This window comes from Gorilla gorilla, chromosome 7 (genome assembly GCF_029281585.2).
Source record: "Gorilla gorilla gorilla isolate KB3781 chromosome 7, NHGRI_mGorGor1-v2.1_pri, whole genome shotgun sequence".
NCBI classification, from domain to species: Eukaryota; Metazoa; Chordata; class Mammalia; order Primates; family Hominidae; genus Gorilla; species Gorilla gorilla.
In genome coordinates this window covers 128,863,473-128,887,828 of record NC_073231.2, presented here as the reverse complement: position 1 = coordinate 128,887,828, position 24,356 = coordinate 128,863,473, and the positions used below count along the sequence as shown (strand labels likewise).

The window sequence follows — 24,356 nt, the reverse complement described above, 5'->3', positions numbered from 1 at the left end:
CACAGGAACGAGTACCTTCAAATTGAGGAAATATGTTATCTACTTCTTGCCTCTAGTATGTAGAACACATAGAAAAATGTTTGTAATACCCAATAAGTAGCCTGATAAATAAGCTATTCAAAAATAGTTGCCTCCTATGTGGTTGGTATGGGAAAAAAAATAGTTGCCAATTTTTATTTATCAGCCAATACTTTGTGCCTTATTTCCTTCTCTCCTGGACAGTAAGATTCTAATTTTAATTAGTAATTGAAATTGAAATGTAACTGCTGGATGATTATTCTGCTTTGTCTTCTTAAAAGCATCCTGACTTGAAATGGGAAGATGTGAACTCTTGATTTGTCTAATTTATTTCCAGGAATAAGAAATGGTACCAGCCAATTCTGTGACTCAGCCTTGTGCTTATATTTGCCAAGCTTTTGCTTATATATCACATTTAACCTGATGACAGCAACCTTAGGAGACTGATTTAAGGGTGTATTGGGGAAGAGAGACATTTCAACGTAGCAGGGAGGAGAATGAACATGGACTATAGGCTGAGCATAGAAGTTCTATATCCATCAAGGTTTGGCTGTAGAACTCTAGTGGCAAGTGTTTTGGTACGTAGTTTAAGATCTTTCCTTAGTAGTCCTGTCCACGTTGAACAGTTCTGCTGTGTTCTATAAAAATGTTGCCCATTAGATTGTGGCTTTTTAAAAAACTTTTTATTGAGTTACAATATACAAGCAGGAAAGTGTATGTATAATAAGTTTATAGCTTGAGTTTTTAAAAATTCAAAACATGTATTCAGCCAGCATTCAGATCAAGGAGCAGAATCTCTAAAAGCTTTCTCCTGCTTCCTTCTGGTCACTGTCCTCTCTAAGGGTAACTATGCTCTTGATTTTTAATACCATGTATTGTTGTTGCCAGTTTTTATGCTTTTTATAGGTGGAATTATGAAGTATGTTCTCTTTTGTGTCTACCTGCTTTTATCAACATTATGTTTGAGAGTCACCCATATTGTTGCATGTGGTTATAGGTTGCTCATTATGGGACCATACCACAATTTATTTACTCATTCAGCTATTAATGGACCTTTTGGGCAGTTTCCAGTTTGGCTATTATGAATGGTGCTGCTATGAACATTCTAGTACATGTCTTGGTGAACATATGTACTTCTTGGTGAGGATAAATAGTAATTTCTGTTGCCTATATATCTAGGAGTAATTTGATGGCTTCTAATTGCTCTTTTTAAAGATAAAGTGCCTTTCATTTGTTTAAATGAATGGAAGAGGCCTTTTCTTGCCTACCCGTTGTGTCTCCCCACCCAGCAAAAAAGGCCACAGTTTACTAAACTAGCATTTGTCACACAGGTGCTCATCATCTTTCTTGCTTGGTGACTAATATATACTTAAGTCCAAATCAAGTGATTCTTATTATTTCAGACAAATCCTCACTTTTCATACTTTAAAAAAAACACACTCGACTCTGGATGGCAAATTATTTCAGTAGCAGATTGTTTTGAAGATTTTAGCTAAAGGATGGCTGCAACCTACACTCTGAAGTTGTTGGACTAATAACTGAGGAACAATGTCTTATGTCTTCTTCAAGGGTGTATATAGCAGTGAGCACACGGGCTACATGTCCTTGTTAAGTGAGGAACTCTAATTAGGGCCCAGCTTTCCTCCTGAAAAAACTGGGATCATTATGGGCCTGGCCTTGAGGTTGCTGTGGACTTAAAATGAGATACTCCCCCACCAGTCCTCTCAGTAAGTGTGAGGCAGGCAGTCCTCTGTCTGCAAGTCGTGGCTCTTTGTGCTGCAGTTGGCTGCCTCTTAGGCTTTCCAGGTTTGAAAATGGGCCTCTTCACTCCTGGCACTGAACGTAAAGCCAGTTCCTTCTCCTTACTGTTTACATATCAGGTCGAGGAAAAAATGGGATTTAGTTGGATACTTACAATGGGGATTTCCGAAATATGTTACGCTGTGTCCTTCTAAAGAGATAAGCTGTCTTCTGGTGTTTTCAGATTGTAATTTTAAAGTAACACAAAAATAATATTAAGTCTTTTAGATCAGTGAAAGCAAGTATAACTCAAGGGTAGGCTTAATGAACAGGGAAAAGAAGTGAGATATTTTGACAGACACTGATTTCCAAAGAACAGGTGCAAACAGTGACTAAAAATAGTCTCATGTCATCAGCATTAGAGAAAATGTAGTCAGACAAAAACGAGGTTTCTTTTCCAAAACCAGGCCTTGGGTAACTTATAGGAATATGGGGGTAGTTGAAATATGAATTTATAAAAACTGGTTAGCGGGTGTTTCCGAAAAGATTGTGATAATACAATTAACACACCCACACATATTAATTCTTTTTACATAGTATCTTTTTAATTCACTTTCTTAATTCCAACCTTTTACAAATCCTGTAAGATAAGGAAGGCAGAAGTCATAGGATAATGTCATTGGGTAGATGATGAAGCCAATTTGACGTCCATACTTTTCCAAGGGTCCAGGCCTACCTAGAGGGTTTGCTTCTGGTCTTTACTCCCAGTCCTTTTCTTAAGCACAGAGAATTAATTAGTAGGTTTACTCTGAGTCTATTTCAGGATTACACAAGTGTCTGTAGTAGTGAACACTTACACTAATTGTAATTGTACCTCATAATACTGACACCGTTTGTGAGAGGGATTGTAAAAATAGGGACTTAGTATCACAAACTCTGGAGTCAGACTGTCTGGGGTAAAATTCTAGCTTCACCACTTACTGGCTGATACTTAACCTTTTCTCATCCTGTTTCCTCATCTATGAAATCCGTCTCCTGAATCAGTGCATGTAAATAAGCTGAGTACCACATTAATTTATTGATTTCTTTAAAAAAAATGAACTATGGAAATTGAGGCTCGGAAGTGGTGACTTATAAGCAAAAACTTAAACCCAGGTCTTCTCAAGTCATCTCCAGTTCCCTTTCCACTAAACTATCCTGTTTCTGTGATAAAGTTTTGAATGAATCAAACCAAATGTTAACCTATTTTATTTTTCTGGTTTAATACACGTTTCTTGGAAAGTCACTTTTTTGGTATGCACATCGCATTTCCCTCTACAAGGAATTAAGCTCTGAGGGTTACATTCCTGTACTTGGAGAATGGAACTGGCCAGTCTGTATGTGGCCAGTCCCCGTGACTGACATCCTCCATTCCAGCCACACTTGAATTGTTAGCAGTACCCATTCAGTTATTGTGCTCTTGCAATTCTTGGGACCTTTGTAACAAGTCCACATGTCCCCTCCCTTGTGCCAACCCTTTCTTCCTTTGACAGCCTTCCCCACTACTCTGAGGAATTCAGGGGCCATGTCTTTTGTGCTTGGTACATGCTAGTGTGCAATGAGATAGACACATATCTCTCACACCAAAAGCCAGCATTTTGCTGCCATTTCCAAAAGTTTAGGAAGGCCATCTGCTTCAATCACTATTTAGCATTTTTCTGGTGGGGGTGCCAGCCAGTGAATTAGACAAGAATGAAATAAGATACAAAAGTTTATTTACAGCTAGGGTTGTATGCTTGGAAAGCCCAAGAAGCTCAGTTTTCTTTTTTGTTGAGATATAGTTTCGCTCTTGTTGCCCAGGCTGGAGTGCAATGTCGTGATCTCGGCTCACTGCAACCTCTGCCTCCTGGATTCAAGCAATTCTCCTGCCTCAGCCTCCCGAGTAGCTGGGATTACAGGCATGCGCCACCACGCCCGGCTAATTTTGTGTTTTTAGTAGAGACAAGGTTTCTCCACCTTGGTCAGGCTGGTCTCGAACTCCCGACCTCAGGTGATCTGCCCGCCTCGGCCTCCCAAAGTGCTGGGATTACAGGCATGAGCCGCTACTCCCGGCCGAAGCTCAATTTTCAATATTGTAGGCAGTAAGATACTCAGCTTTTGTGGTTAGGTATAAAAAGATAGAAAGAGATAGCTCTATAGACAACTCTAAAAGCTATGAAAAACTTCTTGGCTGGGAATTATATCAATATCACATGGATGTAATAAAAGAATGGTTCTAATTCATTTAGAAAAATAAAATATTGAGACTAACCAAGACAATTGTGACAATTGTTGAAGAAAAAAAGGGGGAGATGTTATTTAGCTGTTTAACTTTACCAGCTATTAAAATATGTTATAAAAGGAATAGAAACTAGGCCAGGCCCAGTGGCTCATGCCTATAATCTCAGCACTTTGGGAGGCTGAGGTGGGAGCATCATTTGAGGCTGGTAGTTTGAGAGCAGTCTGGACAATATAGGGAGAGCCCGTCTCAAAAAACAAACAAAAAAAATTACCAGGTGTGATAGTACATGCCTGTAGTCCTAGCCACTTGGGAGGCTGAGTGGAGAATTGCTTGAACCCAGAAATTTGAGGTTACAGTGAGCTGTGGTCACAACACTGCGCTCCAGCCTGAGCAACAGACTGAGACCTTGTCTCAAAAAAAAAAAAAAGAAATAGAAAATAGAAATTAAAATAACTTGATATTGGCATAGGAACCAATTCCAAACAGAATGGTGTTAAAATAGACCTTAATGTAAAAGAGACTAGAGTATAAACGTTCAATGAAAGTAATTTTTCAAATAATTGGAAAAAATGTGGGTTACTCTGTAAATGGGGTTGGGAAAACTGGGTGACTATTTAGAAAAACAGTTGGATCTCTTCCTCATTCCTTGGATGCACCTTGAAAGTGCTAAAATAAAACCATGAACACTTACATTCTTGGAACGAAAAGACTTTCTAAACATGACACATCATGGATACATTTGCCTACATTTAATTAAACTTTTATATGTCAAAATATGGCAAAAACACCATGAAAGTCTAATGACAGATCAGAAAATGCTTGCAATGATGAGAAAGAGAAATTTCATAATGTATGAGGAAATGCAGCCAGGTGCGATGGCTCATGCCTGTAATCCCAGCACTTTGGGAGGCCAGGACAGGTGGATTGCTTGAGCTCAGGAATTTGAGACCAGCCTGGGCAACATCAGGAGACCGTGTGTCTACAAAAAATATAAAAATCAGCCAGGTGTGGTGGTGCATGCTGGTAGTCCCAGCTACTTGGGAGGCTGAGGTAGGAGAATCACCTGAGTCCAGGAGGTGGAGGTTGTAGTGAGCTAGGATCATGCCACTGCACTCCAGGCTGGGCATCAGAGCAAGATCCTATCCCGGAGGGGGTGGGGGAAGAAATGTAAATCCAGAAGAACAAATGAATAAAGGAAATGCTCAGGTTTTTAAAACGTGAAAAGGTGCTTGACTTCTCATAATGCAAATAAAAATTAGTTTTCAGATTGGTGAATATATAATACATGAAATGGTGAGAGTATGGAGAGAAGACAGGATTCATCTACTTCTTAGGAGGAAGTATAAATTGAGCAAACATTTTTGTAGGCATTTGGCAGTATCTACCAAAATAAATGGTTATGTCTGTTGCTCTAGCAGATTTATTGACAGGAACTTATTCTGTATATGCACATATAAAGAGGATATACAAGAATATTCATTGTGGCATTGTAACAGTTTAAACAAAAGTTTAGACATTCACATACAAGGAATACTGTGAAGCCAATTAAAATATTTTGTAGGGAATGAACCAAGGTATAAAACAGTGCCATATAGAGTAGGATAAAGAAAAATGAGTAATATTAATATGTATTTCTTAGAGGAAATACAAGACACTGATCAGCTGTTGTTGGGGAACTGGGAGACTGGAGGTTGGGAATGAGGCTTACTTGTCACTTTATTATTTAATTTATTTTAATTAAATTAAATTAAATTTTTTGAGACGGAGTTTCGCTCTTGTCACCCAGGCTGGAGTGCAGTGGCGCGATCTTGGCTTACTGCAACCTCCGCCTCCTGGGTTCAAGCGATTCTCCTGCCTCAGCCTCCCGAGTAGCTGAGATTACAGGCCCCTGCCACCTCACCTGGCTAATTTTTGTAATTTTATTGGAGACAGGGTTTCACCATCTTGGCCTGGCTGGTCTTGAACTTTTGACCTCAGGTGATCTGCCTGCCTCAGCTTCCTAAAGTGCTGGGATTACAGGCATGAGCCACCGAACCTGGCCTGCTTGTTACTTTAGACCCTTCTTATGTTTTGTTTGTTTTTTCAGGGAAATGTTTTTAAAGAAAAAGTGCCCCTATTGCCTATTTAGTGCATTGGTTTGAATAAAAAATTGTTGTTTTACTTCTGCCTTTGAATGTGGCATTTTTGGACAAGGTTTGTCATTCCAGAATATTCTTTCCCTAAATAGAGGCATTACTGTACTGTTGGAAATTAAGCCTTTGTAATTCATTTTTTGATGTAGGCTTAATTGTATGCCTGATCTCAGCAAAGACTAACCATATACTCATATAGTATTGATTTTGTTTCAACTTGTTTAGAAATATTTGTTGCTTATTTTATGATGTCATTTTATTCCATTGATTTGCAAAGTGATGTGATTGTATTTGGTGTGAACACTTTTCTTCAGTTGTTTTCTTGAGTTGTGTTGGTAGGATCACTTTCGTACCTCTTATTGAGGAGGATGCTTTGTTAATTTTATTTAGTTAAAAGGGAAAGAAATAACTAGGCTTACAGAAACTAACAGCTGTGTTTATTTTGATCTGGACAGATTTGGAGGCCAATCACTGCCACCTTTTATTTCCCTGTGGGTCCAGGAACTGGATTTCTTTATTTGGTCAATTTATATTTCTTATATCAGTATTCTACGCGACTTGAAACAGGTATGTTACCCATAGTTGTTTTAAGCATTGTTTCTTTCTCATTTACTAATCCATGTGTTTACTTTGGAGGAATTTGGAGGGCGGTTAGCATTACAAAAAGAAACTGCATAAGGATAGTAAATGGTCGGTGACTGTGCCAGGACTGCACCAGGCACTTAGCTTACTCAATTTTTAATCCTCACAACATCCTGAGGTATAAGTAGCAGTGTTACCATTTTATAGATGCAAAAAGTAGCAGATCAGAGGTTGACATGGCTTGTCCATCTCCTTAGTGGCTGAGCTGTGTGCCTTTCATTTATTTTGAGGGTCTCACTCATTTCTTTTGCAGCAGTCCTTGTCCTTCAGTGCAGAATTGGGCTGGAGTATATATGTCTCCTAGATTGGGGTTGAAAAACATCAATTTATGTAATTAAAAGCCTAGATTTATTCTCTAATTGAAAAACTCAACTCTAAAATACAGTATATAGCCAAGATTTAATAATATATGGTAGTTTATCAGGTATGAGTACCAATGTAATATTTTATTTTATTTATTTATTTATTTTTTGAGACACTCTTGCTCCGTTGCCCAGGCTGGAGTGCAGTGGTGCCATCTCAGTTCACTGTAGCCTCTGCCTCTCGGGTTCAAGCAATTCTCATGCCTCAGCCTCCTGAGTAGCTGAGATTACAGACACCTGCCACCATACCCGGCTAATTTTTATATTTTTAGTAGAGACGGGGTTTTACCCTGTTGGCCAGGCTGGTCTCAAACTCCTGACCTCAAGTGATCTGTCTGCCTCGGCCTCCCAAAGTGCTGGGATTACAGGTGTGAGTCAACGTGCCCAGCCAACCTATGTAATATTATGGATAAGTTCGAAAAATCTTTTCATAAAAGTGTCTTACTGAATTGTCATTTATTTCCTACAATACCTTATATGCTGTCTGAGTCACTTATACTAAAGAAACAATACATCAATACACTGTGTTACAATATGGATATAATTTTGTTAAATTTAAATGACTTTGAAAAGGCTGACTGACTTCAGAGACTTTACAAACTTGCTGGCTGTTACCTCAGGATAGAGAACTCTGAACTACCCTTAAGTGTATGTAAGTCAGTGCTCATGTGGTTGAGAATTGCGAATCAGTCTCATCACTGCAGGGAAGTAGTAGGATGGGTATTTGATGTCAAGTAACATTTTTCCTTAAATTGGCATTTGCTTTTAGGTTCTTTTTAAAAAGAAAGAAATTGTATTAATACAAAGTGTAAGGTCATAGACTATTATATTACTATTGGGAGGAACCTAGTTTATTTCCTGAGTTTTACCAAAAGATGAATAGGAGATTCAAGGAAGTGAAGTAACTTGGCAGAAGTGAAACTGACAACTAGGCCTCTCACCACCATATCAGGGGTTTGATCTTTAAATCTACCAGAATATGTGATTTTTATTCTCCTTTGTTCCAGTTGGACCCGTAATGATACTGAGTGCTTAGCAGTCTGCCTTTCTGGTATAACTTAATTGAGGATTAATTTGTTAGAGTAATTTTTTTTTTTTTTTGAGACAGGGTCTTGCTCTGTCACCCAGACTGGAGTATAGTGGCACAGTCATGGCTCCCTGCAGCCTTGACTGCCTGGGTTCAAGTGATCCTCCTACCTTAGCCTCCCTAGTAGCTACAAGTATGGGTGTTAAACCGCCACACCTGGCTGACTTTTGTATTTTTTGTAGAGATGGGGTTTCACCATGTTGCCCAGCCTGGTCTTGAACAGCTGGGCTCAAGAGATCTGCCCACCTTGACCTCCCAAAGTGCTGGGATTACAGGCGTGAGCCACTGTGCCCAGCTGGAGTAATTATTTTATATTGATAGTAAACGTTATATCAATAGTAAAATAGATTAACTGTGGATCATCTATGATCAGTTATTTAAAATTTTATTCTGGAAAATTTTCAAACATATGCAAAAGTGGAGGGAAAAGTCAATGAACCTTTTTTCTTTTTACTGAGACCAAATTCACATAACATAAAATTCATCATTTTAACCATTTTAAGGTGTACAATTCAGTGGTCTTTAGTATATTCACAATGTTATGCAGCCATCACCACAATCTAATTCCAGAACATTTTCATCATTCCCTAAAAAAGCCAAAGCAGTCACTCTTTACCTCCCACTTTCCCTCCTCCCAGCCTTTGGCAACCACTAATCTACTTTCCGTGTATATGGATTTACCTATTCAGGACATTTCATATGTCCTTTGGTGACTGGCTTCTTTCACTTTGCACAATGTTTTTAAGGTTCATCCCTGTCATGGTGTGTGTCAGTACGAACCCCTCCTTAACCATCTAATGGTTATCACCTCTAATAGTTATCTCATAGCCAATCTTGTTTTATTTATATCTATCGCTGTCCTCCACCCCTGATTATTTGAAGCAAAATGCCAGGCATTTCATTTGTAAATATTTCAGAATTTAACTCTGAACTATAAGGACTTAAAACATAATTCTAATGCTATTATTAAACCTAAATTGCAATAATTCCATGGCCACTTTTTTTTTTTTTTTTTTTTTTGAGATACAGTTTCACTCTGTCACCCAGTCGGGAGTGCAGTAGCGTGATCTCAGCTCACCGCAACCTCTGCCTCCTGGGTTCAAGTGATTCTTGTGCCTCAGGCTCCCGAGTAGCTGGGATTACAGGTGCATGCCACCACATCTGGCTAATTTTTGTGTTTTTGGTAGAGATGGCATTTCGCCATGTTGGCCAGGCTGGTCTCGAACTCCTGACCTTAGGTAATCCACCTGCCTCAGCCTCCCAAAGTACTGGGATTACAGGCGTGAGCCACTGCGCCTGGCCAATGGCCACTTTTATTTTTAATTGCCTTCTTGTGCTTTGAATCCCTTTACCCAACCCTGTTACCTGGTCAGGTAATACAACAAATTGTAATGTTATTCTCCCTGAATACCAATTTAGGACAAATTTGTGGGATTATTAGGTCACTGGACTCTTTTATTTGCTTTGATTTTTATAAGTTGCCCCCTCATTCCCTACTCAACAACTACAGAGCATTTTGAAAGGCTTGAGCTGAGAGGCATTTTTTAACAGCTTTATTGAGATGTAATTCACATACGGTACAACGTACCCATTTAAAGTATACACAATTCATTGGTTTTTAGTATATTGACAGAGTTGTACAGTCATTATCACACCCATTTTTATAATATTTCACCACCCCCAAAAGAAACCCTACCATTAGCAGCCATTCTCCCTTTTCATTTAATCCCTTCCTCCCCCACACCCTTAGGAGACCACTAATTTTTTTTTTTTTTTTTTTTGAGACAGAGTCTCACTCTGTCGCCCAGGCTGGAGTGCAGTGGCACTGTCTTGGCTCTTTGCAACCTCTGCATCTCGAGTTCAAGGAATTCTCATGCCTCAGCCTCCTGAGTAGCTGGGACTACAGGCACGCACCACCACATCTGCCTAATTTTTGTATTTTTAGTAGACAGGTTTTCACCATGTTGGCCAGGCTGGTCTCAAACTCCTGACCTCAAGTGATTCGCCCACCTCAGCCTCCCAAAGTGCTGGTACTACAGGCGTGAGCCACTGTACCTGACCAAAACCACTGATCTTATTGACTCTTTAGATTTGCGTGTCCTGGGCATTTCTTAAAATCATACAGTATCTTGTTGCCTTTTGTGACTTACGTCTTTTACATAGCATAATGTTTTCAAGATTCTTCCATATAGCCTGTATCAGTACTTCATTCCATTTTATTACCATTAAGATTCCATCGTATGGATATACCTCATTTTGTTTATTCAGTCGTCAGTTGATAGACATTTGACTTGGTTTCATTTTTTGGCCATTGTGAATAATAGCTGCTATGAACGTGTAGAGAGGAACTTTTGAGATCATTCTATTTAACACTCTTATTTCATAGATAAGAAAACAGTGATCTGGAGTGGTGGTGACATGTCCCAAAAGTTGCAGAGCTCTTTGAGTTAACGCAGTTAGGACTGGAACCCAGGTTCACTGATCCCCAGTTTTCTGTCAACCACACAGCTTTAAGTTAACATCTTGACAAAATGTTTGCCACCTGCATATTTTCCTGCCTGGCTAAATTGTTAGTTATATAGCACAGTTGGCTTATTTGAGGTTTCTGATTTGAACTGGAAGACTGTAATTTGAAACCAGTTAATTTGTAAATTCTCAGTTGCAAGCATGTCAGATAATATAGTGCTGTAATTTATATGATTACAATATTTTAAGTACTCAGTCTAAAGACTCCTTAGGAATCAGACAGCCAAAGCCACATCAAAAGAAGCACAGCTATTATTAAAATCGGGAAATTGTGTTAGAATTTCAGCTGTGATTCATCATTGTGATCCTCTAGCATTAGGCCTGCTTAACACTGTGGCTGAAGTGTGCTTTGAGGTATCAAGGGAGAAATAAAGGAGAGTAGAAGACACTTTTGCTGGAAACCTATTTTCTTTTAGATATATCTTTTTGCCTTACTGACACTTGTTGGGTTTCTTTTTTTAAATTGACTAGCTGTATCATGTAACTGTGAGGGGGTGTGGAACGGGGAGGGAAAGTAACTTTCAAGCTAGAGTGATCTTACAGTCATTTCTGTTTCTTTTTTTTTTTTTTTCTTCTGTTAAAGTCTTCTAACTGAAGGCATTAGGAATTATGCTTATACGGGAGGCTGTTATTGATTATTCTGCCCAATAAGGCATATGGTGCAGTGACAGGAGCACTGTGCTAGTAATTTGATGTCACTCTGGTTCTAACAAGCTCTGTGACTTTGGTCATGTGACTTTAACTCCGCATCTGTAAGAAGCAGGTCGTAGGTCTTTCCATTCTCCCTTCCAGATGCAGTATGAGGACTGACTCAGAGGCTATGGAAAGGTTTGGCTGACGCTTTATTCCCTCCTTCCCCCACATTGTTTTCCCTTGGTAGAATGTACGTCTCTGGAAGACAGAGACTTTCTTTTTCAGTATCTAAGGCCAGTGTGGTACAGGTGGTTGTGTGTGTGTGTGTGTGTTTCTAATAATAATGGTAAGTACCTCCCAGCATAGCCATGCTGGAGGAGACACAATAGGAGACAAAACAGGCATGATTGCTCCTCTGACAGAACTTAACGGTCTAGTGGAGGAGGACAGGGATCAAGCATGTAATCCAGAATGCGGCCATCAGGTCATGGCGAGAGCCACGAAGGAAAGGCTGACAGGCTGGGAGGGAGCTTGGTGGGGCCTCACTGGTCTTTGGGATACAGGGCTCAGAAGCTGTGGAATTGACTGTACTTTCTCTGGGTCTGTTTTAGCCTGTGGTAGTCAGAGCATGTTACTTACTGGAATTCAGTTAGGAGAGCATAGATTAACCTTACTCAGGTAACTTTGATTCAGGGCTTTATTGGGGACGTTGTTTAGATATTTAAAAAAATTCACTTTCTTAGAGAGGAGTGGTTTTTAAAATGTTCTCATTTTGGCTTTTTCTATAACTTTTTGAAGTGTTTCTCTATGTAGATGTTACTTTGTTGTGAAATTCTGAACCATGACATTTGGCTTGTTTTTGTTTCCAGGAGCTTTTGATGGGAGGCCAGCAGACTATTTATTCATGCTCCTCTTTAACTGGATTTGCATCGTGGTATCCTTCAGTCTGTGATTTTGGGCCAGAAATAAACCAGTTTTTTTCCAGGTTTGGGGAAATAGACCATATTCTGTAAACGTTTCAAATTACAATATTTGCATCTTGGTTGACTACCATTAATAAGAATAATTATAGTTTCTTAAAAAAAACTGTAGTAAATCATATAGCCCTTGAGTGATGCATTCTCTTACCATTTGTGGGATTTTTTTCCACCTTTGGTTGAGTAGTTTTATGACTGTTCCCTCTTCTTGTTCCCAGTTCTCTGTGTTCTCATGTGTGACAGCTTGTTGACTGAGGCACAAAGAGAGTCCGTGCCATGAGACAGCTTTTGAAATCTGTGGTCCTTATCAGAAAATTAATTTACAACCAGCATCCTTTTCTGACTTCATTGCTGTCCTTCTCTTGGGGTCCTACATAGTAATTCAGTCCCTCTGTGAAGTACCCAGCTCTGGGAAGGGACACAGTACGTTTCTCTGCTTTGTATCAATAGCAGTTGTCAGCAGCCCTCCAACTGCAGGACTCTTACAGATGGTGAGAGCAGCAGCAGCTCTCGATGTCTCAGGTCCTGTGCAAAATTGGTGAGCTCAAAATTGCCTTTGGGCTCAGCTGCCATTTAAACTTGGCTGAGGGCCAGAAAATGTGGCACTGTGGATGCCCTTTCCCCTCCTTTGAGGGAAGGAAAAAAATATTTTGGACTTTAACCATGCTATAGAGTCCTGAGAATGTAAGTAGAATGATTATTTCCTTCAAAGGCTACAGGCATCTTCATCCTTTATTTGAAGGAGAGATGTTAAAATGCAGTAGCAGAGAAAAAGGATGCCAGATGACCAGACTAAGTCATATGCTGAAGCTGTTGATTTCTACTATGTCCTTGTCATGGTATCGTCTAATGGAATATGCGTAATGAAGATTAGATACCTTTGTGTTGTGGAATGTTTTAAGCAATCTGAACTATAGAAAAGTATTTTCCTTCAGAACACTGGAATTAACTTAAACATTTTTTTAATTAAAAAAATATGTATATAAATTAGAGATGGGGTCTTGCTATATTGCCCAGGCTGGTCTGAAACTCCTGGCCTCAAGCAATCCTCCCATCTTGGCCTTCCAAAGTACAGAGATTATAAGCATGAGCCAAATTACACCTGGCCAAGTGAACTTTTAAATGGGAGGAAAATAACCACATCAGTCTTGACTAGGTACAGAATGCTTTTTTATGTCTGATCTTTAACTTTACAAACCAAGATTACTGGCTTAGCAATGGATATGCAGGTAAGTGTCCATTTAAACTATCTATTTGCCCTTTTATTTGTTTCAAATATACTATTAGTGGCCTTTGTCAGAAGTTGAAATTGCATTAACTATGGGGTTAATTATGTGGTATTTTGAAATTATAGAATTACAGCTGTTTTATTTATTTATTTATTTATGAGATGGAGTCTTGCTGTGTTGCCCAGGCTGGAGTGCAGTGGCTTGATCTTGGCTCACTGCAACCTCCGCCTCCCGGGTTCAAGTGATTCTCCTGCCTCAGCTTCCCGTGTAGCTGGGATTACAGATGCACGCCACCACACCCGGCTAATTTTTGTATTTTTAGTAGAGATGGGGTTTCACCATGTCACCAGGCTGGTCTTGAACTCCTGACCTCATGATCCGCCTGCCTCGGCCTCCCAAAGTGCTGGGATTACAGGCGTGAGCCACCGTGCCTGGCCTATAGCTGTTTTATTTTGAGGATCTTAAGTCAGCTAAATCTTTGAAGATCTTACATGAGCTATCTAAATCATTGCTTTCCTTGCTCATTTCTGGCCTCTTTTTGGTGTTTGAACATTGACAATAATGGTTGTCTAGTATTTTCTAGGCATGTGACAACAATGGTTGTCTAGTATTTTCTAGGCATGTATATGGATGTTTTTTAAAAATTGAGATTATATGGTAATGCTTTGTTGCTTACTTTTTGTAAATAACAGAGCTTGACTCTTACATTTCTGAATCCATCTAAAATAATATAGTTTTGTTGTATTTTATTATAGGATTTTGTAATATTCATTGTATGGTAAATAATAGGATCAATTTATAATTCTGATCAGTTGAGTTTCACTTTACCCAGGTGAGGATTGTTGTGAAGAGGAGGGGTAAAAAGCATAGTAGATGTACACCTTTTTTAAGTGCCTCTGGAGCCTGGTTTTTACATGTCGACTTCTTTTGCAGTTGCTGATGATTCCTCTGATCATGTCAGTACTTTATGTCTGGGCCCAGCTGAACAGAGACATGATTGTATCATTTTGGTTTGGAACACGATTTAAGGTACTTTGCCTTGGTTGGAAAAGTGTCCTTTTCATTTGTCTGCAGAAATCCCTCTTCAGTCCAGAGATGTACTTTCTGACTCATCCAGAAGGGGTCACTGCAGAGCAGTGTACCATAGGCAAGCCCCTTTCTGCCCTCCTCAATCCCAGCTCTATTTAATTAGCCAACCTGGAGTCCGTTGCTGGCCTTTGTTTCTTCACTCCCTCTGTACCTCGGGCCCCTCAAGGTTATGTCCCTGAGTGATCTTATGTGTCTGTGTTAGAGAGAAGGAGAGATAACTCATGTGAAACCCTGCTTTAAAAATCTGTTCTTATCCCTCCCTCGTTCCCTGTTATTTGCTTTATACTGTAGCTGAAACAGATTGTTTTTGCCCCCAAACACTTCTCTTTGTACATTCTTTCACAATTTTCCACCTGTAACATCTTGATTCTCTTCTTTGTATAAATCCTACCCATTCTTAATTTGAGTTGGAACTGAACATATTTCCTGAATCTCCTGCCTAGAATTAGTCTTACGTTTGGGCTTTTTCAATACTTTGTGTTTCTCTTTAGTACTTAGCACATGTAGCTGTAAAGTTATTTAAGTATAACCCTCTCTTTCCTAGTTTGTGAAGTTTCTTGCAACTCCTTTAGCTCTTGGTATGATGTCTTGGATTTGGTAAGGGGCTCAAATGTTGAGTTCATCTGGAGAGCTTTCTTATTTGGGAGAGTATTAGTTTAAGATATCAATGCATAATGAGATAAAAATTCAGAGGAATTTTGCAAGATATGTAAAAGAAGAACCTAAAAAGATGGGGTATGTTTATTTTATTTGTAACAATTTGTTGGCTGGAATCCTAGTGTGATTCTCTCATGGGCCTTGTTTTTAGTAGCATCTGTAGGACACTCATCTGCTTTTTGAAGCTGTTTGTTTATAGCAATTCAGCAGGGCCTGTATTGCATCAGACCTGTGGGCAAAGTACTGTGTCCTTCCAGTTACAAATACACAATTAAGTCTAGTTTTAGATAGGAAGGTTTAAGTATAGTGGGAATAATGCTAGATTGATCCTAGAAATTTTGCAGTGACCTTCCAGAGGATTTATATAAAGCCCTTGTCAGTGTATCCTTACCCACTTTAGTCCCCGTAGTAGCTGTGTCCTCGTCAGGTGTGGCTACTCACATTTGCATATATTCATTCCATCCTAGGCCTGCTATTTACCCTGGGTTATCCTTGGATTCAACTATATCATCGGAGGCTCGTAAGTGATATTAGATTTATTTAATTGGAAACTAATCCTTGGAAAATTTCCATTAGTTTTTATCTTTCTCTAACCTTTATACAACTTTAAAGAATCTCAACATTGACGCATTAGAACCCTATATTTATGGAATAATTTCACTTCGATTGAATTGATTAGATTGCAGGGCTTTAAGCATATTTAACCTTGAATGGTTGTGATTTTGTTAACTTATTGTTACACACAGTATGTTCCTATGTGTATAGTACAGGAATAAATATGTATTTCTGGATTCACTATTCTGATTGGGCAAACAGAGACCTAATTTTTGTCTGAGTTGGCTCCTCTAAGAGCTATGTATAAAATTACTATGTCTTATATTCTTAAGGCATTTCCAGAATGCCTTGGAAACTGCCAATCGGTCATAGAAATCCAGATTCTTAGATAGGATGTAATTTTGCAAGTGGTTTGATGATACAGAACTTTTTTTTTTTTTTTTGAGACGAAGTTTCACTTTTGTGGCCCAGGCTGGAGTGCAATGGTGCGATCTTGGCTCATTGTAACCTCTGCCTCATGGGTTCAAGCAATTCTCCTGCCTCAGCCTCCCGAGTAGCTGGGATTATAGGCACCCGCCTCCATGCCCGGCTATTTTTTTTTTTTTTTTTGGTATTTTTAGTAGAGATGGGGTTTTGCCATGTTTGCCAGGCTGGTCTCAAACTCCTGACCTCAAATGATCTGCCTGCCTTGGCCTCCTAAAGTGCTGGGATTACAGGCATGAGCCACCATGCCTGGATGATAATACAGAACTTTTGGCCAACCAGGGTCAAATATCTAGTCTATTGATCAGGAATTAGAGCTAGACATAGGAATACCTTTAATTTATCCAGTCAGAATTTTAAAGGGAGGATACCAAGATGCAACTTCTCTAAGAACTCCCATTTCTTCATTTTTTCTGTTTATTTATTTACTTATTTATTTTTTCAAGATGGGGTCTCACTCTGTCACCGAGGTTGGAGTGCAGTGGCGTGATCTTGGCTCACTGCAACCTCTGCTTCCCAGGTTCAAGCAATTCTCATGCCTCAGCTTCCCGAGTAGATGGGATTACAGGCATGCACCACCACACCCAGCTAATTTTTATATTTTTTGTAGAGATGAGGTTTTGCTGTGTTGCCCAGGCTGGTCTCAAACTTCTGACCTCAAATGATCCGCTTGCCTTGGCCTCCCAAAGTGCTGGGATTGCAGGCATGAGCCACTGCACCCAGCCAGAACTCCCATTTCTTATACTACAAACTACTTTTAATATTTCAATCCATTTTTATATTGCTGGTTCTTCATGTGTCTGACATATTTGCTCTGTGTGATCCTAACTTCTTCTGCATATTGCTGGGGAGAAGTGAATGGATGGAGCAGACTGTTTAGAGCAAAGCATGTTCTGAACTTGGTAAAGCTGCTCTTCCACCCAGGAAGGTGAAGTCTGAAGTAGTTGCAGGTGTTGATTTGCCCCTGACGGGAATCATGTTGCAGGTGAAGACAAAGAGGATATGTAATAGTAACAGTAGATCTATACACTCTTGAGGTGACCTGTATGTAAGCCAAGGGAAAACTGAAGAAGGTCAGCGTTGATTTCAGGGTGCAAGTCGGCTTTCCTAAGTGATCTCTGTGGTGTCTTACACTCAAGGGTACAAGAGGCAAGGGAGAAATGCTTAATGGCTCCAGGAAAGGGGGAACAGGCATTTATTGTTCCTCTTTTCCTTACTCCCACGCTTCTCTCTTGGTAGCCTTCATGTTTGCCCACATTTTATAAATACAATATTCATGACTGAAAGCATTCAGAAGCATGCTTTGCAACTTCCCCAACTCTTGAGGCAGGAAGTAGCAAAAACAATATTTTGAGGATGGGCTGGTGCTTGAAAGAGAGGTCAGAGGGGCTGCTGGCCTTGAAGAGCGGCAGGCCTCATTGGTTCAGCAGGACTGATTTCCCGTCTCCCTCAGAATGCATTTGCCACTCAGACTACAAAAGTGCTCATTGTCAGCTCTCACAGACTCCCAGGGACTAAATGGGCTGCCTTGAAGGCTGTCTTCCTTATGCTATTAGTTAAAACTTGGTGCATCTCTATTGCTTGAATGTCTTTAAACTCATTTGGCTCTCTTTGCAGGGTAATCAATGAGCTTATTGGAAATCTGGTTGGACATCTTTATTTTTTCCTAATGTTCAGATACCCAATGGACTTGGGAGGAAGAAATTTTCTATCCACACCTCAGTTTTTGTAAGTGTTTTTGTCCTGTCTCATCTAACATTTTACTGCCTGTGTTCTTAGTGCATCCTAATGAGAGCTCCATGAGGAGTATGATTTACCCCTATGCCCCATCTGATGGAGAAACCTGAGGCAACAAGTGACTTACCCTAGTCACACAGTCACAGGAAGTTAGGGATTAAAGCTTAGGCTCAGTTGCCTTCCTGTTACTCTTTTAGCCAGGGACCACTGACAACTAGATTCCAACATTACAGGAGACATCTCAGCTCACTGAGCCTGCTGAGGGACCTGATGCAACTCCAGCGTGCGAAACAGTAGTCTGGGGAATGGGCAGAGTCACAGGATAGTGGGGTATCTTTTCTTGGCCCATCAGTTTTTACCCATGATTTTGCCCAAGGAAGGGTAAGTTAGCGTGTTGGTCAGCAATTTTAAACATTTTTATATTAAATACTATGGAGTAGACATTTTACAGGACTGTTCAGAGTTAAAATGAGAGACTTGAGGTTTGTATAGTCCCAACCCCCTGGGAGTTTGTGCTCTTTATCTGCTTTTAGGGTTTACTGAAGTGGGCTGGTAAGGGCAACAGCTTTGATTTTTGAGACAAACTTGGATTTGAATCCGAGTCCCCTCAGATAGCAGTTTTTATACTGGGAAAGTTACTTAATCAAACCTCCAAGCTTCAGTTTGCAAGCCTGTAAATTGTGGGAGAAGCCCCTGTCTCACAGGACTGCATGAGGTAAGATACACCGTTGGGAAGCACAGTAGCGGGTTCTCGGTAAGTAAAGCTAGCTGCCATATTCCTAAAGGTGGGGGTAGGAGAGCAGGATTTTGACGATCTGAAAGGAGACGCGCACACACCCAGAAGCATGTAATAGTCGTGTGACCGTTCTGTCAGTGAGGCAAAAGGCTGTCGAAGAACGGGCCAGTTAAATCACCATCTGGGTGTCACAGCCTGCCTGACAATCATGCCTAATCTCATATCAGGGATATGCAGTAATAGCTTGCATTTGAAAGCTTTAAAAAAACAAACAAACCAAACCCTTTCACATCTTGCTAATTTTAATGTTTTGCAGTTCTGTCATTCCTCTAAGGGATCAATGAGGGCAGTAAAACTTGAGCAGGCCTCCTCTTTCTCCCCTTCCTTTTATAGGGTAGGGGTATGTTTTTCAAAGACTTTTCAAATTGTGAACTGTAATATACAGAGATATACCGTATTGGTGGTTGTGGTGTGTGTGTTTTTCTTTAAGAGAATAAAAAGAAACTTGTTTGTCTTCTGAGCCTTGAATTGCCTTCAGGCTAAAAAAACAAATGACCAATCTGGTTTCTAATTATCAAAGGACATAATAACAGCAGGTTTGGCTTTCTGATCCAGGTTTATCAAGTAGGATGGCAGATGCATCAATTAAAAAAAGCTTGGTGCTTTTGGGGGGCAGCCAACAGTTACTTTACTTTAAATGGCCATATTCTAACTTAACGGCTTGTAGCTACTTCTCAGTTGTGGGCAACACAGGATACAAGATTCTAGTGGCAAAATCAGTGAGCCCTGGAGCCTGCCTTCCACTTGAACTTTCTCTGTTGGGGGAAGTCCTTCTGCTAAATTTTGCATAAAGATCAGATGACAAAATATAGCTCCTTGCAAAAGCAGTAACTGCTTTGAAATTACCATAAATTTTTGTTGATTATGTATAATTGGGTATCTTTTTATACTAATTATTTGCATTTAATTTCACTATCTACTTAAGCAGTGGAGATGGCTTCCATATTGTCTTAGAGTGAGTAGCAAAGCAAGACAGCCCTAGCATTTTCTTCTGCAAGTGTTCTATTTTATTATGTACTTTGGAGGAATATTATTGTACCAGAAGGCATGGATGTTGAGAAACCAGCACTTGGAAAATACATTTTGATTTAATGGTAAAGTTGTATTTGTTTAAAATGGAGGAGGTGAGTATAGGAAAGTATAACTGCTTTTCTAAATGGAATGCTGATACATTTGTATCACCATTTTCCATTCCATTTAGAGTAGTTATATCTTCTCTGTACACACTAAATTTTGTGTTTAAAAGGGGTTTTTGGCCAGGTGTGGTTGCTCACGTCGGTAATCCCAGCATTTTGGGAGGCCGACGGGCGGATCATGAGGTCAGGAGATTGAGACCATCCTGGCCAACATGGTGAAACCCTGGCTATACTAAAAATACAAAAATTAGCTGGGTGTGGTGGCGGGCGCCTGTTGTCCCAGCTGCTCGGGAGGCTGAGGCAGGAGAATCGCTTGAACCCGGGAGGTGGAGGTTGCAGTGAGCTGAGATCATGCTACTGCACTCCAGCCTGGTGACAGAGTGAGACACCGTCTCAAAAAAAAAAAAAACAAAAAACCAAACCAACTTGTTGTCTGTTTTGGGAAGAGGCATGAAGGTATCGAGTATGATGTAACAGACTCCAGTCACTGACTGCTGTCCCTTCCCAGGCAGGAGGCATGTAGTATAACAAGTAGTGCAGGGCGCAGGCTCTGGAGCCAGGCTGACTAAGTTGGAATCCTGTCACTTTTGAAGCGCTTCACTCAGTGTTGGCTCAATTTTCTTGTTTATAAAACAGGAGTAATAGTAATGCCTACCTCATGGGGTTATTGTGAAGATCAGATGAATTTATAAGCAGGCAGCACCTAGTGTAAGGCAATGCTTACTGAGTAAATTCACATAGTAACTGCTCTAGTATAAGGTCAAGTATAAAGCCTGTCCTCTTCAGGGTTTCTGCTGTGGACAAGTCACCTGTCATGACTTACTCTTGCTGCCAAGAAGGGTTTAAGCGGAGGTATCAGATCATGTTCTCTGCCTTCAAGCAAAATTTTAAACATTAGGATCTGCTAAATGGAATAGGTTTAAACACATTCTCCATTTACTAATAAAAGAGTCAAAGATGGGAAATAGTTGGAAAATACTATTGAGAGTGTAGGCTTGGGCTTAAGTTCTCTTAGCTGTTCTGTGAACTCTTAGTTTATTAATTTTAAGGTGGGAAATCATCTAACCTTCTGGGGCCCCAGCTCTCCCACCATCTGTGAGAAGGGAAGAATGTACCTGGAAGGCAGATTCTGAATAAATTTTAAAACATACCCATACTTCCAACATAGAAAGCCTTCTTCCCCTGTCTCCTTTGATGGGCTCAGCTGAGAGCCTTTTAGAAATGCTGTGCAAGGCTCAAACACGCAGGCTGTGGATTTGGCCTTTGAAAGTGAATGTATTTTGTATCCTTTGATCCAGTTTGAGCCATATTTAGATATACCAAGATGCTATCAGTCATTCTTTGGTTGCTGGGCTTGTGGGTGTAATATTTTTGTTTCCATACTGTTCTGCATGGATTACTTTTATAAGCAGAGAAAAAAACGTTCAGAGTGTGAATTTAGCTGAAATCTGAATACATTTAAGAAACATGAAAAACGAATGCCGTCTGTGGTCAGGTCATGGAGCTGAGTACAGAAAAGACAAAGTTAAATAAGACGTTGTCCCTCGCTGCCTTCAACATGACAAGTGCCATGGGAACAGCAGGAGAGGGAGGTGTTCTCGGAAGTCAGATAACTATGTGGAAGTGACTTTGTTCTCTTCTCTCCGTTTGTGTCCCCGTCTTTCTGCACCAGGTACCGCTGGCTGCCCAGTAGGAGAGGAGGAGTATCAGGATTTGGTGTGCCCCCTGCTAGCATGAGGCGAGCTGCTGATCAGAATGGCGGAGGCGGGAGACACAACTGGGGCCAGGGCTTTCGACTTGGAGACCAGTGAAGGGGCGGCCTCGGGCAGCCGCTCCTCTCAAGCCACATTTCCTCCCAGTGCTGGGTGCGCTTAACAACTGCGTTCTGGCTAACACTGTTGGACCTGACCCACACTGAATGTAGTCTTTCAGTACGAGACAAAGTTTCTTAAATCCTGAAGAAAAATATAAGTGTTCCACAAGTTTCACGATTCTCATTCAAGTCCTTACTGCTGTGAAGAACAAATACCAACTGTGCAAATTGCAAAACTGACTACATTTTTTGGTGTCTTCTCTTCTCCCCTTTCCATCTGAATAATGGGTTTTAGCAGGTCCTAGTCAGTCTGCTGGCATTGAGCTGGAGAGCTGGGGCTGGGTCACCAAACCCTTCTCAAAAGGACCCTTATCTCTTTCTTGCACACATGCCTCCCTCCCACTTTTCCCAACCCCCACATTTGCAACTAGAAGAGGTTGCCCATAAAATTGCTCTGCCCTTGACAGGTTCTGTTATTTATTGACTTTTGCCAAGGCTTGGTCACAACAATCATATTCACGTAATTTTCCCCCTTTGGTGGCAGAACTGTAGCAATAGGAGGAGAAGACTGAAGCAGCGGATGAAGCGTTTTCTCAGCTTTTGGAATTGCTTCGACCTGACATCCGTTGTAACCGTTTGCCACCTCTTCAGATGTTTTTATAAAAAAGTACCACTGAGTCAGTGAGGGCCACAGATTGGTATTAATGAGATACGAGGGTTGTTGCTGGGTGTTTGTTTCCTGAGCTAAGTGATCAAGACTGTAGTGGAGTTGCAGCCAACACGGGTTAGGTTTAAACCATGGGGGATGCAACCCCTTTGCGTTTCATATGTAGGGCCTACTGGCTTTGTGTAGCCGGAGTAGTTGGGTTGCTTTGTGTTAGGAGGATCCAGATCATGTCGGCTACAGGGAGATGCTCTCTTTGAGAGGCTCCTGGGCATTGATTCCATTTCAATCTCATTCTGGATATGTGTTCATTGAGAAAAGGAGGAGAGACCCTCATACGCTATTTAAATGTCATTTTTTTGCCTATCCCCCATTTTTTGGTCATGTTTCAATTAATTGTGAGGAAGGCGCAGCTCCTCTCTGCACGTAGATCATTTTTTAAAGCTAATGTAAGCACATCTAAGGGAATAACATGATTTAAGGTTGAAATGGCTTTAGAATCATTTGGGTTTGAGGGTGTGTTATTTTGAGTCATGAATGTACAAGCTCTGTGAATCAGACCAGCCTAAATACCCATACCTTTTTTTTCGTAGGTGGGCTTTTCCTATCAGAGCTTGGCTCATAACCAAATAAAGTTTTTTGAAGGCCATGGCTTTTCACACAGTTATTTTATTTTATGACGTTATCTGAAAGCAGACTGTTAGGAGCAGTATTGAGTGGCTGTCATACTTTGAGGCAACTGAAAAGGCTTCAAACGTTTTGATCAGTTTCTTTTCAGGATTGTGCTCTAACAGTATGACTATTCTTTCCCCCGCTCTTAAACAGTGTGATGTGTGTTATCCTAGGAAATGAGAGTTGGCAAACAACTTCTCATTTTGAATAGAGTTTGTGTGTACCTCTCCATATTTAATTTATATGATAAAATAGGTGGGGAGAGTCTGAACCTTAACTGTCATATGTTTTGTTGTTGATCTGTGGCCACAATAAAGTTTACTTGTAAAATTTTAGAGGCCATTACTCCAATTATGTTGCACGTACACTCATTGTACAGGCGTGGAGACTCATTGTATGTATAAGAATATTCTGACAGTGAGTGACCCGGAGTCTCTGGTGTACCCTCTTACCAGTCAGCTGCCTGCGAGCAGTCATTTTTTCCTGAAGGTTTACAAGTATTTAGAACTCTTCAGTTCAGGGCAAAATGTTCATGAAGTTATTCCTCTTAAACATGGTTAGGAAGCTGATGACGTTATTGATTTTGTCTGGATTATCTTTCTGGAATAATTTTACCAAAACAAGCTATTTGAGTTTTGACTTGACAAGGCAAAACATGACAGTGGATTCTCTTTACAAATGGAAAAAAAAAATCCTCATTTTTGTATAAAGGACTTCCCTTTTTGTAAACTAATCCTTTTTATTGGTAAAAATTGTAAATTAAAATGTGCAACTTGAAGGTTGTCTGTGTTAAGTTTCCATGTCCCTGCTCTGCTGTCTCTTAGATATCACATAATGTGTGTAACCAATTATCTCTTGAAGAGCATTTAGGAAGTACCCAGTATTTTTTGCTGGATTAATTCCTGGATGCAGAATTCCTGGGTTTTCATTTTAATGAAGGAGGATGCTTGCTAACTTTGAGTGAGGAGTCATATCTGATTGTAGCATGCTTTATGGCATTTTTATAGCTTCTACCCATGGATCTGAGCCCTGGAACTTTATAAAATTAGTTTAATCCTGTTTCCTCATAAGGCACACACAGACTAGATAGCAGGTGCCATGACATTCCTGAGCCCTTTTTTTTTTTTTTCCTCGAGGGTGAACATCCC

At 40.2% G+C, this 24,356-nt stretch overlaps 1 protein-coding gene across 1 annotated transcript in view; it reads left to right on the top strand.

Moving 5' to 3' along the window:
- Positions 1-23,986, top strand: part of DERL1 (derlin 1) — a 29,282-nt gene extending 5,296 nt beyond the window's left edge. Inside the window, exons 2-8 of the mRNA XM_004047484.5 lie at positions 6,606-6,717; positions 12,270-12,334; positions 13,580-13,606; positions 14,540-14,635; positions 15,820-15,872; positions 18,008-18,118; positions 21,732-23,986. Coding sequence (XP_004047532.1) covers positions 6,606-6,717; positions 12,270-12,334; positions 13,580-13,606; positions 14,540-14,635; positions 15,820-15,872; positions 18,008-18,118; positions 21,732-21,870 — 603 coding nt within the window. The 3' untranslated portion in view covers positions 21,871-23,986. The remainder of the gene's footprint in view (positions 1-6,605; positions 6,718-12,269; positions 12,335-13,579; positions 13,607-14,539; positions 14,636-15,819; positions 15,873-18,007; positions 18,119-21,731) is intronic.
- The last annotated feature ends 370 nt before the right edge of the window (positions 23,987-24,356 follow it).